Source organism: Podarcis pityusensis (genome assembly GCF_964106645.2).
Source record: "Podarcis pityusensis genome assembly, chromosome: 11".
Classification (NCBI taxonomy): domain Eukaryota; kingdom Metazoa; phylum Chordata; class Lepidosauria; order Squamata; family Lacertidae; genus Podarcis; species Podarcis pityusensis.
Genome location: NC_138036.1, coordinates 42,148,712 through 42,165,420, shown reverse-complemented (window position 1 = coordinate 42,165,420; position 16,709 = coordinate 42,148,712). Strand labels below are relative to the sequence as shown.

General features: G+C 41.2%; 1 protein-coding gene across 5 annotated transcripts in view; it reads left to right on the top strand.

The window, feature by feature from the left end:
- Positions 1-16,211, top strand: part of TMEM232 (transmembrane protein 232) — a 148,511-nt gene extending 132,300 nt beyond the window's left edge. For all 5 annotated transcript variants that reach the window (XM_080972638.1, XM_080972639.1, XM_080972635.1 and 2 more), the window contains 2 exons: positions 9,643-9,736; positions 15,262-16,211. In XM_080972638.1, coding sequence (XP_080828764.1) covers positions 9,643-9,736; positions 15,262-15,522 — 355 coding nt within the window. In that variant the 3' untranslated portion in view covers positions 15,523-16,211. The remainder of the gene's footprint in view (positions 1-9,642; positions 9,737-15,261) is intronic.
- Positions 16,212-16,709: the final 498 nt, after the last annotated feature.

Below are 16,709 nucleotides of genomic sequence, written 5' to 3'. Positions count from 1 at the left end.
AGGGCATTCCAAAGTCTAGGCCCCAACATTGAAAGCTCACCACTCTCCGCCAACCTGCTATGTTTCTCTTGGCTGGGGAGCACAAGAAAAGGCCTCTGATGAAGTCATCTTAGGTAGCATCCATTGATAGCCTTATCAGTTATGCCAACGTGAGTGCAATTGTTATATTGATGCCACCATAGTGTTAGCAGTTGACTTAAAGTTTTATTGGTATAATGAAACCATTATAGTCTTAACTTCACCACCCCAATATTATTTGGACATATGCTAGCTACAGCCCTATTCTTGACCTTGTCTAGCTAGTGTAATGCGAGGATAGCACTGTACCGTAAGATGTGAACATACTTGTTAGGGGCCACGGAAGGCTAAATATCCATGTTTTCATGTCAAGAAAGATTAAATGGTTTTGCAGAAAGGGAGAATACCATTTTGATAAGGACGGTCTTCTCTAAAGTGAGTGCAAGACCCTGAGAATTGATTCTCTCCAGCCATCAGTAAATCACCAACCTGCTGCTCAGGGGAAATACCTGTAAGAACAAAACAGATCGCATATCCCTAAACTGGTAATGGGAGCTTCTTGATCTATGAAGCAACAATTGAAAATACAAATTCTTCTGCTAGTGGAAGAGATACATAAGGACCAAGCAGGCTTTCTCCCAGGAAGATATCTATCTGATAATCTGAGAAACATAATTAATATTTTAGAAAAATTACAAGAGAACATAAACACTAAGGCAGTTTTAATCTTTGTGGACGCGGAGAAAGCTTTTGACAACATTTCTTGGATTTTCATGAAAAAAACCTTACAGGGTATGGGGGTAGGCCAAGGCTTTGAAAATGGTATAAGTGCAATATATTCTGAACAAAAGGCTAAATTAATTGCAAATAATGTGGTGACGGAGGAAGTTAAGATAGAAAAAGGGACACGACAAGGTTGCCCAATCTCCCCATTGCTTTTTATATCGGTCCTGGAGATTTTGCTGAATATGATAAGAAGGGACCAGTTGGTTAAAGGTATACAGGTCGGAGCCAAACAGTACAAATTGAGAGCATTTGCAGATGACTTAGTATTGACGTTACAGGAGCCAGAATCTAGTACCAAAAGGGTTTTAGAACTGATTCAAGAATTTGGTCAGGTTGCAGGGTTTAAACTGAATAAGTCAAAAACCAAGGTTTTAGAGAAAAATTTAACACCAATTGAGAGAGAGAGGTTTCAGAATGAGACAGGTTTAACAGTGGTTAAGAAAGTCAAATACTTGGGGATTAACATGACAGCAAAAAATGGGAATTTATTTAAAGACAACTATGAAAAATGCTGGGTTGAAGTGAAAAAAGATTTAGAAATCTGGTCAAATTTGAAGCTTTCACTGCTAGGCCATATTGCTGTGATAAAAATGAATGTATTGCCCAGAATGTTGTTTTTGTTTCAAACATTGCAAATTGTGAACAAAATGGACTGTTTCAAGAAGTGGCAGAGAGATATTTCTAGATTTGTCTGGCAGGGCAAGAAGCCTAGAATAAAATTTAAAATACTAACAGATGCAAAGGAAAGAGGTGGATTTGCCCTGCCAGACTTGAAACTTTACTATGAATCAGCAGCTTTTTGCTGGTTGAAAGAATGGCTGCTTCTTGAAAACGCTGACATTTTGGATTTAGAAGGTTTTAACAACGTATTTGGATGGCATGCATATTTGTGGTATGATAAGGTCAAAGCGCATAAAGCATTTAAAAACCATATTGTCAGGAAAGCACTGTTTAATGTCTGGATAAGATATAAGGACTTATTGGAAAATAAAAGTCCAAGGTGGCTGTCACTGATGGAAGCGAAAGCTCAGAAAAAACTCAATATGGAGGTCAAATGGCTGAAATATTGGGAAATTTTGGAACAAGTTGGAGATAGGTTGAAATTGCAGAGTTTTGAAAAACTAAAAAACAAAGTGCGAGACTGGCTTCATTATTACCAGATAATGGAGGCATACAATTTGGACAAGAAAATCGGCTTCCAGGTGGAAAAATCAAAATTAGAAACAGAATTGTTAGAACCCAAAACTAAGATTCTGTCAAAGATGTATAACTTGCTGTTGAAATGGAATACTCAGGATGAAACGGTGAAATCTGCTATGATTAAATGGGCACAAGATGTTGGACATAACATAATGATGGCTGACTGGGAACAGTTATGGACCACAGGTATGAAGTTTACGGCATGTAATGCCTTAAGAGAGAATATTATGAAAATGATATACAGGTGGTACATGACCCCAGTCAAGCTTGCAAAAATCTATCACTTGCCCGATAATAAATGTTGGAAATGTAAGGAAACTGAAGGTACATTCTTTCACCTATGGTGGACGTGCCCAAGGATTAAGGCTTTCTGGGAGATGATTTATAATGAATTAAAAAAGGTATTTAAATATACCTTCTTGAAGAAACCAGAGGCCTTTCTTCTGGGCATAGTCGGCCAATCGGTGTTAAAGAAGGACAGAACTTTCTTTATGTATGCTACAACAGCAGCAAGAATACTTATTGCAAAGTATTGGAAGACACAAGATCTACCCACTCTGGAAGAATGGCAGATGAAACTGATGGATTATATGGAATTGGCGGAAATGACTGGCGGAATCCGAGACCAGGGAGAGGAGTCGGTGGAAGAAGATTGGAAGAAATTTAAAGACTATTTACAGAAATACTGCAAAATTAATGAATGTTAGAATGATGTTGGATTGAAGCTAAGTGGTTTCTAGCTGTAATGGTATAAAAGAATATGAAAAAATTGGATTCTTAACAGGTAGATTAAGTTTATAATATATTAAGATTAAAGATCAGGATAAAATAAGGAGGGAAAGGAATTGCTAATAAATTGAACTGGAATACAAAAAGGGGAGGTATGAGGAGGTCCGGGAAACAAGTAAATGAAAGATAAGTGATGAAAAGATTGAATTGTTTTTAACTATTTTTATTTTGTATTTTTTCTTTTCTCTTTTTCATTTTGTAACATTGTAAAAACCTTAATAAATATTTATATATATAAAAAGAAAATACAATTTCTTCTATTTCACATTCTCTGTAGCAGCAGCTACTCACAGTTTGCAAAGGAATGGGAAGGATCCTGTATTCTACTGGGGAAAACTGAATAGACAAAGTCATGTCAGAACAATTTTCCTCTAAGGGGATGAAAACTGTTTGTCTACAATATCTGCATGCCCTTGAAAATCCTTTATATTTTCACTAAGAAATTAGGAAATGAATGCTGTGGGAGTATGGGGTATCGGCATTTTGTCAAATGGGAAAAATCCTGTGAAAATGCAATGAAGTCCCATTGAAATCAATACATTTGAAACTTGAAAAATGTAGCAGCTCAGATTTAGTTCCATTGAACTAAATGGATTTGGTACATTTAAGAATTGAGGTACTTGTTCAGAATAATCACACTGTAGGTTTTTCTGGACCAGGCTGTACGTAGGGAATTGCTTAGTGCCGCACATGTAGAAAATTCAGGCTGAAAAGGTCCAAACCTGCCATCAGCCAGCAAAAGTGCACTTAAAGATTTAAGACACTAAAAATCCATTTGAATTTAACATCGTTAAACTAAGAAGTTGAAATATGTTGGCTGAACAGAGATCACACTGTGAATACAATAAATATTTTAAAGTTCTTCTGATGCTTTCCATTGAAGTTACTGTCCTGTTTTTTCACAGTCTGTAACAAATATAAAAGTGTTGGCATCTGTCTCAAGACACAATGGAGTGTGCTTCTAAGGGTGACGTCGCTGTGTTAGCAGCACCTAAGTAACCTCCCTGGGGAGCAAGCCTGGCAATGTGTATGGAGGTCCCTAGGCTGTCTAGACAACAAATAAATAATAGAAGCCACTATATTAGAAGGATGGGACGCGGGTGGCGCTGTGGGTTAAACCACAGAGCCTAGGACTTGCCGATCAGAAGGTCGGCGGTTCAAATCCCCATGACGGGGTGAGCTCCCGTTGCTCGGTCCCCGCTCCTGCCAACCTAGCAGTTCAAAAGCACATCAAAGTGCAAGTAGATAAATAGGTACCGCTTCGGCGGGAAGGTAAACGGTGTTTCCGTGCGCTGCTCTGGTTCACCAGAAGCGGCTTAGTCATGCTGGCCACATGACCCGGAAGCTGTATGCCAGCTCCCTCAGCCAATAAAGCAAGATGAGCGCCGCACAACTGGACCTAATGGTCATGGGTCCCTTTACCTTTACCTTTATTTTAGAAGGAAGAGTTGCAAACAGTGGTGGAGGAAGCTGCTCGGGTTCCTGGCGCGGCGTGCCCAGGGGCGGGGTGAGTCGCCCATAGGGACGGGGTACACGGCAGGGACTTTGTAGTATGCCTGCCTCCTCCCACTCAGCTACCCTACAGCTGGGGGGGAGGCAGCGGGCAGACCATTTGGGCAGGAGAGACGCATGGCTTGGATGCGCTGCAGGCCCCACAGTGAGTGCTGCCTGGCATTTTGTCACCCCCCTCAGTGCTGACACCTGGGGCGGCCTGCACCCACCGCACCCCCTTACTCCACCCCTGGTTGCAAGATACTGGATAACAAGGACTTAATAGCAAAAGAGCAATATACGTTTGTAAAGGTCTTTCACTGACAGCACATAGGACCAGCCCATTCTCAAATAGGCAGAAACCTCTGCAAGGCAATTCTGTATAGTGAAAGCCTTCAGCTAACCAGAATCCCATAACAGCTAAGATGCAGCTGGGAAACAATTGAACCTGCAATTAAGGCTGAGGTAAACATGACAGTGCTGGTATCAGGTATTGTGACCTAAATAACATTTCCCAGTGGTAGACCATGTGGGAAATTGCAAAAAAGTTAGCAATGCTTTAGCAGCTTATTACTTATGGGCTGTTTTATGCAAGGTTTAGTGACAAAAATGCCATAGGTTACAGCTATCTGCTCCTGTCCATTAAAAGCAAACTGTAATTTATTTATTTATTTTAAAAATGCAATATTCGTAGTGAGGCATGCATCACTTTACATTAGGCGATGTCAAGCCTCATCACTCCCATATTGTTTAATGTACATTAGCCTCATACTGTGTATGCATAGTGCCATAGTACAGATTGAAGGAGTTATTATCTGACACTTTCAACATAAATAAAATGACTTCAATTACCAGCCTAGCAGGAAGTCAATATCAAGTCCTTCCTTGAAATTAAAAAATTACAATTCAGCACATCTCTTGGTATTAAGAAAAAACAGACTCTCTCATACAGTGAAATTCAGCTACAACAAGCAATCACGAGGGGCTCAGGGAAGCATTAATCTGCAGGCACAAGGCCAGATGAAACAATCAAGTATCTGAATCCAGAAACTAGAAGCATAAAATATACTAGTTGATGGTGTGGAATTGAGATCATTAGAAAGATTCCAGCATGAAAAAACAACAAATATATTTGACGAAAACAAAGCTCAAAGCCTGTCTAAGAAAACAAAGTGTAACAAGGAACAGAAAGGAAACAGAACTAGTTGCAAACAATAAGGATGTCCAAGAGTCTTTTGCTGATGTTAACAGTTGCTGTGAAAGGAATCCCTGATCTAGACTTTATGCAGAGCAGAAATGAATTTGAGCTCCACCACAAGAATCGAGTTTCAAAGCTTTACTGCAGAATAGTCTCAAAACGGTTATAAGTAAAGGTTACAAAATACTAAGTAACACATTGCTCTTAAACAACAAGTAGTGCAGTCTCTACTTCTTTAAGTTCAGTAATACAATTCAGTGACTTTTCTCTCTGGGTCTAGAGAGAAATCCTATGTAAGCATCTTGCTTGTTCATCATCACTGAGCTTTGATGACCATCAAAGACAATGAGTTCTCCTCAGGTTTCATTTCATGCTAAGAGAGATCTCTGCTTGGGTTTCTGGGAGAAGTCAGTTAACCTGAACATAAACATTCAACTTCTTCTCAGTGCATTTGCTATAGACAGACCGATGCAAAGCTCTCTGCATAGCATTTTAAGTACAATGCATTCAAGCACAATGGTTTATTTTTTTATTAAACTTCTTTATTTAACATAGCAGCCTTGGAATGCATTTAAACCAGGGGAAAGTTGGTAGACAACAAGAAGTTCTGGTGGACTCAGACCAGATGAGGAAGTGGAACCACAGAAGGAGAAAGTGTTAGGGTGAAGGGGAGTCTATGGGTCTGGGATATAAGGCAGCTGGGGTTCATGGGGAAGAAGGAAGAGAGGAAGAAGAATGGAAATCTTCTGAGGAGGAATGTGAAGGCATCAGCTTTTGGCGCCCAAGCCAAGAGTTGAAGGTAGCAAGGTGACTCACAGCAATGGTTAAATCCCAGGTGTGAACCATTAGCAGGAAGAAAGGGTTCAAAGTTACAAGAGATCAGATGCTGCGAAGCCCAAGGTTTAAGGAAATGTAAGGTAAATAGGTGGCTTGGCTGGTGGGATAAAGTCATCCATTGAGACCTGAGAAAGTAACCCAACTGACCCAACAGGGACTGTTTCAGTTCAGACCTGGTGCTACTGTGTTTGTTTGAACAGGAGACTGAAACATGGATCCTGCAATGTTGAGGTGCCCCAAGTTTAGCCCTGGCATGACAGTAACCAGTATTTAGAATAATTATGATTATAGTTTCAATTTCTATATTATACTATTCTCCTAAAACAAATGATTTGGTATTGACTGGATTTTCTTGAATATTGCACTGCTTTCCTACTTTTTCAGCATTGAGAAACAATACCAGATTTAGCCTGCATAACTTTTTTTTTTTTTTTGCTACAAAACAAAAGGTACACAAGCTGGATAGAGGAATGAGAGGAAGTCGGAGATTTAGTGAGGAATGAGAGGAAGCTGTAGCACCTTCTCCTTTTAGGTCAGGGATAGCCATCATAGGACCCAGCCCCAGTGGTCAAGGATAGGCTCTGCCTATTCTAAGCCTTGGATAGGAGAAAAGCCCTCCATAAGGAAGGCACACAAAGTGTAGCATGGAAGTGGAAGTTGTTTATCCCTCGTGTTGATCCATGATAGTAGTGCACTTACACTTACAACACCAAGCAAAAGTTTATGGATTAATTGTTCAAAATGGCAACTCCGGAAGAGGATTTGACTGGAGACACAAAGCCTTCCCCCCCCCCCTTTACTTGAAATACTGCAGTTCTCCTCTAGTTCCATGCATGGGTCGCGATGTACTGGATCAGTTTGTGCTTGCCAGTCTCACTTTAAATCAATTCAAAGCTATTTTTGTGTGCACACTTAGCAAACTACCGATTGCACTCCAGGTGCCGCAAAATCAATGCCAAGGAAAAGCTAAGCGATTTAGATGGCTTCTCCTGCCGAAATGATATTGCACAAAATTCAGAGGGAGCTGACATGAACTAAGAGGCTGAAAGGAATTTAACCAACCAAGTAGTCAAAAGCTCTGAAACGCTGGCAAGACTACACCTCCCATCATCCCTAGCTAACAGGACCAGTGCTCAGGGATGATGGGAACTGTAGTCCCAAAACATCTGGAGGGCCGAGTCTGGGGGTGCCTGGCCTAGGATGAGCAAGGCCTACCTTTAAAGCCCCAAACAACCTGGGGCTAGGATGCCTAAAACAGGAGTGGGAAATCCCCCAAGCCTCTCTCTCAGGCCATTAGGACCAACCTATCCCTCTTCTCTGGCCATGCCCCTGTCTCTAGTATAGTGTACTGGTTAGCATATTAGAGTAGGACCTGAGAGATCAGGAGTTCAAATCCCCGCTCAGTGATGAAGCTCCCTGGGTGGCCTTGGGCCTGTCACTGCCTCTCTGCTTAACTTACCTCATGGGGTTGTTGTGAGGATCAAATAAGGAGAAAGAGAACTATATATGCCACCTTGGAGCAAAGGTGGGATATAAATCACTGCGAGAAGTGACAGGGAACCAGGCAGAGGGCCTTCTCGGTAGTGGCACCGGCCCTGTGGAACGCCCTCCCGTCAGATGTCAAGGCAATTAGCAATTATCTTACTTTTAAAAGACATCTGAAGGCAGCCCTGTTTAGGGATGTTTTTAATGTTGAATGCTGTATTGTGTTTTTAATATTCGGTTGGAAGCCACCCAGAGTGGCTAGGGAAACCCAGCCAGATGAGCGGGGTATAAATAATATATAATAATTATTATTATTATTTATTAAGCTATCGCCTGGCTGGAATGTGTGGTGATGTTGCTTGCTTGCCTAGATGGTGTGTGTGTGCAGAAACCTCTGGCTTGTGTGTGTGTGACTGGCATATAGCTTGCTATACAAAGGTAAGAGGCATGTTGGTTGCACTGTTTGCTTTTGCTTCTGGTATGACCCACCACTGGTATGTGGCCCAGGTTTCTCCAGGAAGGATTGCAGTCCTTAAGATGAAAAAGGTTCCCAACTCCTGAGCTGAAGCATGGTCTCCTCCCATATTATCGTGCTTGTCCACTGAGAAAATAAAGAGAGACCTATAGTGTATTGAGCTCCAATCGGAGGCATGGCCGGTGGGAACAGATGAGAGAGCTTTCTCAGTGATGGCACCCACTTTCTGGAAGTTCCTACCTGAGGAGGTCCACATGATGGCACAAAACCTTTTTGCTTGCCCTGCATGTTGGTTTATTTGTCTGAATCTCAATAATAATAATAATAATAATAATAATAATAATAATAATAATATCTTTATTGTCATTGCCCCCTTCGGGGACAACGAAATTACTTGACTGCTCCATAAAAACACTAATTAAACAATACAGTATAATACAGCAAGGGAGATTAGATGACTTTCAAAGTCCGGGCTTCCCATTCAGGGCCGAGATCGCTCTGGAGAAGAAGCTGTTCTTAAGACGGCTCGTTCTTGTCTTCATCGTCCTGTATCTCTGTCCCAACGGCAAAAGCTCGAAGAGACAGTGACCAGGATGCGATGGATCTTTTACTATGTCCAGGGCCTTCCTATGGCACCTTGTGGCATAAATCTGCTCTAAGGTGGAGAGTGGGCAGCCAACAATGCTCTCTGCTGCCTTAACAACCCTGCACAACCCCATCCTGTCCTGGGTAGTTTTTCTTTAGTTTTTCTGGTTTTGATGTTTAAGTTTGTAGTCCTGTAAGCACTTTCATGGGAGTAAGCCCCACTGAGCTTACTTCAGAGTAGAAATTCATAGGTCAGAGATGCAGCTTAAGGTTTTTTCCCCTTTCCCCTTTGAAAATTAAACACCTCATACATGTTTGGCAGGCGAAGGCCTCCGGAATGCACCTACATGCACATGTGATTTATTTTAGTCACAAAGCTGCAGCATCTAATGATCTTTATGATTATAATTATAACCTGCACTCAGCGTAATTATAGAGCCAAGCATAACTGCTGAAATAAATAAGTGATAATAGAGTAGAACGGCTTTTTAAAAAACTGAACATAGCAACCAAGAACTACATGGAACAGTGTAAAGCTGTGGAAACCTAAGTCAGATTTAAATCTTCTGCAGGACAACTCTAAGCAGTTTTCACTCAGAAGTGTAAAAGCTGACCTTCCGGAAAGGCCTTAAATAAGCCTAACCCGTTGTCAGGATTTTTCAAGCCTATGGGAGATTTGGCATCATTCATTATTTCAATAAGGGTCCTTTTGTAGGGTGGGCATTCCTACAAAGTTACAGAACTAAAATCTAACAGTTTTCTCATTTCTTTCCTAAAGGGAAGAGCTTTTGCTAGCTGGTGTACCAAAATATCCATATCCAGATTACTTGACCCGCACAGAAATAGCACTAAGGAGAATAATTGAGACTCAGGTAAGAACAGTTATTAAAATGAGTATTTGCTTAAGTATAATTTTGTGTACAACACACCCAGGATTTGCTGTTATAGACCTTCATTATAATAACCTGTTATTTTTAATTAATACTCTAACCAAATTGATAAAGACCTGGTGTACATGTTGAAGTCCTGATTAATTTTATGTATATTTCTTAGAACTCAATCCAGGTCCTAGGATGTAAGATATTTGTATCCCATCTTTCTAATATCCATGTGGGTCTTCAAGGTAGCTCATAGCAACAATAACAAGAATCAACCCTCCATGTCATGTAAGGCTTCTCCAAACATGACTGCTAGCTGTGATCTCATCTTCTCCATCACCAATGGTGTTTCGCTCCCTGAAATAGCCTCTAAAAGACAAACATGCATTCAAGCAAGCTGTCTATTAGCCAGTTTAAAATTGGAATATGGTCCCAGCCACTGGAACAACTGCATCCTGGGCAGTGCTATTTTTCTAGAAAAAGAGGTGCCGGAACTCACCATCAGTCCCTCCCTTATTCTCTTATAATGGCAATGGTCCCCACTGGAAAAAGCCCTTGTCCTGGGGAATATTGCTTTCATCACTGACTGAGTGACTTCTATCTGCTCAACCCCACACTCTTGCTTCAGGGCACTTGTGGGGGAGGGGGGAGCTGCTGTGTGGTTTGACCACACAGAACAAGAACAGGAAGCACAGCTTAAATAATTCTGGTTCTGCATGGCCGCCATGTAATTTCTGATCCACATGATTCTATAATGAGGATATTTTGCAAGCCACTTTAAGGATGCTTCCTGAAGACCTGCTTATTGAACTTTTATCTTGATATGTTTGCAGAGGGGTTAGATGACATTGGCTATGAGCATTCGTTCCAATTTGTGTGCAAAGAATGTTTTTCAGTGCATTTTCCCACTCCTTTCCTTATTGCTGCAAGTCCAACTGTGTGTGTGTGTGTGTGTGTGTGTGTGTGGCAGGGGGAATGGGTTTGTTGTGTTGAGAGCTCCAACTTTAATTGCACAACCTGAATTTGCCAATATGTGATTAAATCCCACCTGAAAATAACGACGGCCTCGAAGTACCCTTGGAGCCACTTGGGGCTATAAAGCGTATCCTAAAAAATATTAATAAGAGTGCCCCCGTTTCCAGTGTAGAGGAAGAATGCTAGTTTATTGAGCAGATGAAAAAATCTGGTTCACGGTATTCAGGTATCACAGCCATTTGCTAAAAATACACCAGTAGACTTCGCATTTTTAGACGTGAAAAATAAGCAACATGCCCTTGTTACTTTCACACAGCTTGTTAAAAGGGTCAGCATTACTACCCTAACACTAGAATTTATAAGGTAACTTGTTGTGTATGCAGTTAAACCACTTCTCAGGCCTATGCAGTCCAAACTTATTTTCACACAACCAGTTAAGTGATTTGTTAATCACAGTTTTCTGCACATTTGCACTGAGAGCTAAAAAAAAAATTTCTCACAAAATTATCCTCAAAAGTGCCCCCACGTAAATTTTATTGGTGAATATTCTCAGGGTACTTGCCGAATATTCTCCAGGTGTGTATATTCAGCACTATCATCTGACAGCCAAATATTTTGTAGCTGGGCTCAACATTTTGAAGTATCTGACAGCTGGCATGGAGAAATAGCCATCATTGTTGGAAAAATCAGTACTTGACAGTCTTTCACAGCTGACATGTGTTAATAATCAACATTACAGAACTACTGACAGTTGACACCTGGAAGTAGTCGGCTGCTATGGGGTTGCAGTATGTGGCAGTGTTTGACAGATGACTTGCAACAGAATTCAGAAAATTTTATATGAACGGCATTCATTCATGTAACCCATAAAACAATTTGAATTTTGCCATTAAATTTCAATTTCAACCATCACACACACACACACGCATGCACACACGCACACACATAATTAAGGTCAAATTTCAGCATCAATTTCATTGGACTTTGAAACCATGCTTGTTTCCCCTACAAATTTCATAACTGGCACATGCAAATATGAGATCTACTGGTATATTAAATATTGATATTATATATTCTGCAGTTTAAATAGGTTCCCCACTGTATGCGTAGCCTCACTTTGTCCCAGAACATTTGCCACTATCTGAAGCACTTAGGGTTTCCTGGTGCTGCTTATTTTAAGAGACACGTTTTGAACTCACTGCTCCAGAGCCTGCAGCTGCCACCCTCTATTTCAGAGTTCCTTTGGTTCAAAGTATTGGAGATTTCCACATCATATTTTATTTTTAAAATTTTAATCTGGCAGCCCTTGAAGCAATCGGGGTAGAAGGTAGTAGTGCTGCTTCTTTATAAGTATTACGTTAAGCCATTTCTCTTTCTGACTCTAATCTTATGGGAATAGGATGTTGGATGGAGAAAAGAGTCCAATTTTATTGTGGAGCCAAAAACCTTCAATTCCCCTTTCAGCTTTGAATTTAGCTCACTGGTTTGCCTAGGGCAAGTTGCTCACTTTCTGCCTTACCAATATCCTAGCACTGTGATGGGGAAAGAGTAATCAACATTATCATTAATGATTAGAGTCCTTCAGAACTTGGAGATGTTCCATAAACATTTGGGTCTTGAGGTTTTCTTCTTCCCATCTTTTGCATAACTGGCTGGAACATTCTTTCTGAAAGTGTTTAAAACCTGCTATTATTAAGCCAGTTTGGGGAATGAAAGGAAAGGAATATACGTTTTCTGATACATTAAACAAGCTTTTAGAGTTAATTCACCATTGAGTTCTGACTCTGGAGGCAGTGAAAATACTAAGTGCACTGAAATATATTTTATAACTCAGAGCAGTTCTGCCAGCTGATAATAATCGTAACCATAGCAAAAATGCCCACAAGCTACTAGTTTGCTTACAATACTCTGTTAGAAGGAAGGCATTTTATTATTTAAGGTTAGCCAGCCCATAATGTAATTGGGGGCATCCCATAAAAGCAATCACCCCCCCCTAAAAAAACAACACCAGTTTTCTCAGACTCTGAAATCTTCCCCCCCATGTTTAAAAGTCTTATCACTTCTTTTTAATGCACTGATTATTTCTAAACCCTTTCTCCTTTTTCCTTTTTAAAATCCAAACTGCCCTTCTCTTTAATAAATGACACATTTTTATTGCTGTTTTATTCTAAGCTGCAGTTTCTACGCATAAGACCATACCTTCAGGGCCTCCATTAATGCAGTAAGGATGTTATCATCGAGGCTCAAAACAAGATGCGAACTTTTCCTTGACTACAGTCATAAACAGTTTTAGTCTTTCTGGTACATCATTTGTACCCCTGACATTGTCTATTTTCCTTTGTAGAAGTTGTACTTTGTTCCATACGCACAACCATTTTCTTGTGCTGGACACGTGGTCAAACAGTGAGCTGAGAAGATCAGTGCAAATATTGCTTCTTTACAGAGTCCGTCTTCAATGCGAAGAGCTTCATGATAAAAACTTAAGCTAGGCTAAGGTCTTGCCACTGATCCATCTTCTAGCACAGCAGCTTCTTCACACAGCTAGTGCAATTCTTCCGCCTTTCCCATCCATTGTCGTTGCTTCTTTTTCTTCCCTCTTGCTATTTCATCTCTCACACTCTGATAAAATCATTCCTATCCCTTTTCATATTTCTTTGGCCTTCAAATACACCGCTGCATCCATCTTGCTGTCTCTTGTGAGGAAGATTAATTCTCATATCATTTTTTCGAGTGGGCTACTTTTTTGTGAGGTGATTTCACCACGCTATTTCTATGTGGTGACCATGTCATATGAATGCAGCTTTTTTCAGGTACTAGAGAGGCATGGTTTTTTTCTACATGAGGGGAATGTCTCATGTTCATAGCTTTCCTTCGCTTTATATGTACTACAATTCACTATGTGATCACCTCAAGATCACCTCATGAAGTGAGCATGACAGAAGGGAACAGGAGGCGGGCGATGAAAGCCCAAAGGCCAATATGGTACGCCAAGTAGGGTGCTGGTGGGTTTGTGATATAAGTTGTCTATCTCAGCTGAGAACCACTTCTCACATTTCAAAAATTCCCACATGATTTTTTTTTTTGGGGGGTGGAATTAATATGGAACCTGCTTAGAGATTATCATGTGATGTGCAGGTTTTTCACTGGCAAGCTGTGAATATACATGTGTTAATGTTGATTGTACATACATACAAACATTGAAAAACTCACAGATGTGATCGTCATATATGAAATTAACATATACAGTGTTAATGTTGTGTGTAAATTTCTACAAGGGAATTCTTCAACACTTGAGATTACTGTGTAGAGTTTGGGCAAGTCATTAGCTCTCAGTGCAATCTGCCTCACACAACTGTTGTGTGAAAATAATGGAAAACATGCTTTCAACATATGAATTAATGCAAGAGGTTATTAGAGAAGGGATGAGAGGTTAATATGCAATGTACTGTTATTTCCAAAACATGTGGAATATACTATTATTGATTTAAAAATGTGGGACAAAGCTTGCCCTCCCCCAGAATTCACCCTGCTTTTTCTCCATACCCCAACCTCAATTTCCCCCCTAATGCTGGCACTGTTAATAAGACCCCATGCTGAACTTCTCGTTTATTAATATGCTTAAGAGTTGGGTGGGATTCTCAAGTCGTAGTTTCTGCTATTTGAGATTTAAGCAGGGTAATGTCAAATCAAAGTCTGTATCAGCGAACAATTCCTTTTCTTTCAGAAAAGTAACATATTTCTTGCTTAGAAAACAATAAGAATTGAGCAGGGCAGGAGTTTGCCTTTTGGGAGATGCATGCTGAACTGGAGCATGGCGGATGATTTACACATTTTAATGTGCATAAAATTAATGTGCAGCTTTCTTGCGATATGCATATCTATGGTGCTTTCCAGCATTTGTGACATTGATAGCACAGACGTTGTGTGCCTTTTGATGCGGTGCCTTGTTGCATCTCACTTTCAGGTAACAGATCCTGGCATGTTGGGAAGCGTGGCCATTCCTCTGTATCAGCTGAGGCTCCTGCTAGCTGGCCATATGAATTCCATGTGTGTGTATTTTCTAATATTACAAAAAATAATGATATGAAATTATATCTGAAGACGTGTGGTTCTCACACCTGCTTTTAAAATATTTGATCGTCACATTGTCAGTGAATTCTGCAATTTGCTTGAGACGGGCATTGAAACTTGCCATTCTGAGCTCCCGAGGATCCTGTCATGAACCTACAGACCCCACAACAGCACCATAGGAAATGAATGCACTTTGTAGGGTATACCTTGGCCAGACCAGTGCCCCCCAGATGTTGTTGGACTACAACCAAACTGACAGGGGCTGATGGGAATTGCAGTCCAACAGCGGAAAGTGCCCAGTGCCTGTTACTCCTTCGAATGAAGTTGCATGATCCATCACTGACTCTCCCAGTGCCCAGTTCCTAAATTCCTGCCTTTAAGTTATCTACATTTCCTGCCATTGAATTGAAGTGTTTTGTTTTTACACACACCAATATCACTACTAAAGCCACTTTTTCTTTCCTTTGCAACAGTGGGAGAGGGAATTGGAGATGAGGCTGAAACTTGAAGAAAAACTCCTGGCGCTGGAGCTTAAGGAAAAACAGAAGTTGGAAGAAGAACGCTTCAAGAAAATAATGAAATGGCGATTAGAAAAGCTGAATAAGACAACTAAGCCCTATGAGCTTCCTCATAAACAAGCAGAGGAGGAGGAGGAAGAAGAAGAAGAAGATGAAGAACTGACAGAGTCATGCAGCAGCGCTCAACTGTCAAGTGCACAACTGTCACGAGCCTGAACACCAGCCCGCTAAGGGGTTAACTTACACATTACAGGCAAATGCATGCAATGAAGCCCAAGACTTTAGAATGAAAAGCCTTAGTGGAGGAGTTGGGAAGTGTGTGTGCTCTTAAACCATTTCCTGCTAATGGGTTTTTGCTCAAAATTGCTCCCACCTACTTTTTCATCCACGGTGTACCAGGTGTTTATTAGGCTAAACCATGCGGCAGCTTAGGACCAATTTTGAGGGGGTGGGGAATGCCTGATATGAAGACTTTAAGCTCCTCTTCCCACCCCACTGCTTCTCTGCTCAAAACTGTGGCCTCCTGCAGCAAAGTGCCATAGGGGAGGAGTAGAGCAGTCCTCCACCCATTGGTGGCGCTGTGTTTGCCAGGGTAATGTGGCGGTGAGGTTTCAAGAGCTCTGTGTTGGTGGCGTTGGCACCTTAGGAGCCGCCAGTACCAACCTGGAGCTCCCTCAACCTCGCAACCACCTCACCTCTGCAGTATCTTAGGGTGTGGCTGCCCTGCTGCCAGGAAGATGCTGGTGCTGCTGCTCTATCCCACCTCTTCTGCTGCTGCTGGTCTCCTGGGACTGCTTTTCATGAAAAGAACAAGGCTGGGTTTCATAGCACTCATTTCCATGTAATGTGTCATCTGCTCTTACATCAAATTTCCTCTCCTGAAATACAATGGTTATGGGAAAGCATTTTCTGAATTTTGTCTTGTTTCTTAGCACACTCAGGTGTTCTATGCGAGGTCAAGAGAAGCACGCTGAAGATGCTCAGGGACAGCAAACCCTCTCATTCTTGTTCTCTTTATTCCACCTAATCATCTGTTTGTGCCTTGCAGAATTTCCCCAAAGTTTGTCTACACCCAGAGGAGCCAACGTGGTGCCCTACAGGTGTTGTGGGCTACATCTCGCATCAGTTCCAACCGGTATAGCCGCTGGTTAAGGATGATGGAACTGGAGTCTGCAGCATCTGAAGGGCATAATGTTGACTATCTGTGATCTACATCAATACCTCCCATCCATTCCCGTTCCTGCCCTGGTTGCTTGTTTGCTACTGGTTCTGCCTCTTTCCTCAGACCTGTTCCTGCTTAGTCTTTCTGTTGATATTTAGGCCTTGCTTACTGCCTTACTCACTTATGCACATTGCTACATCTGCTGTTTGATTTACTTATTTAAAAATAACACAGTGGCTCT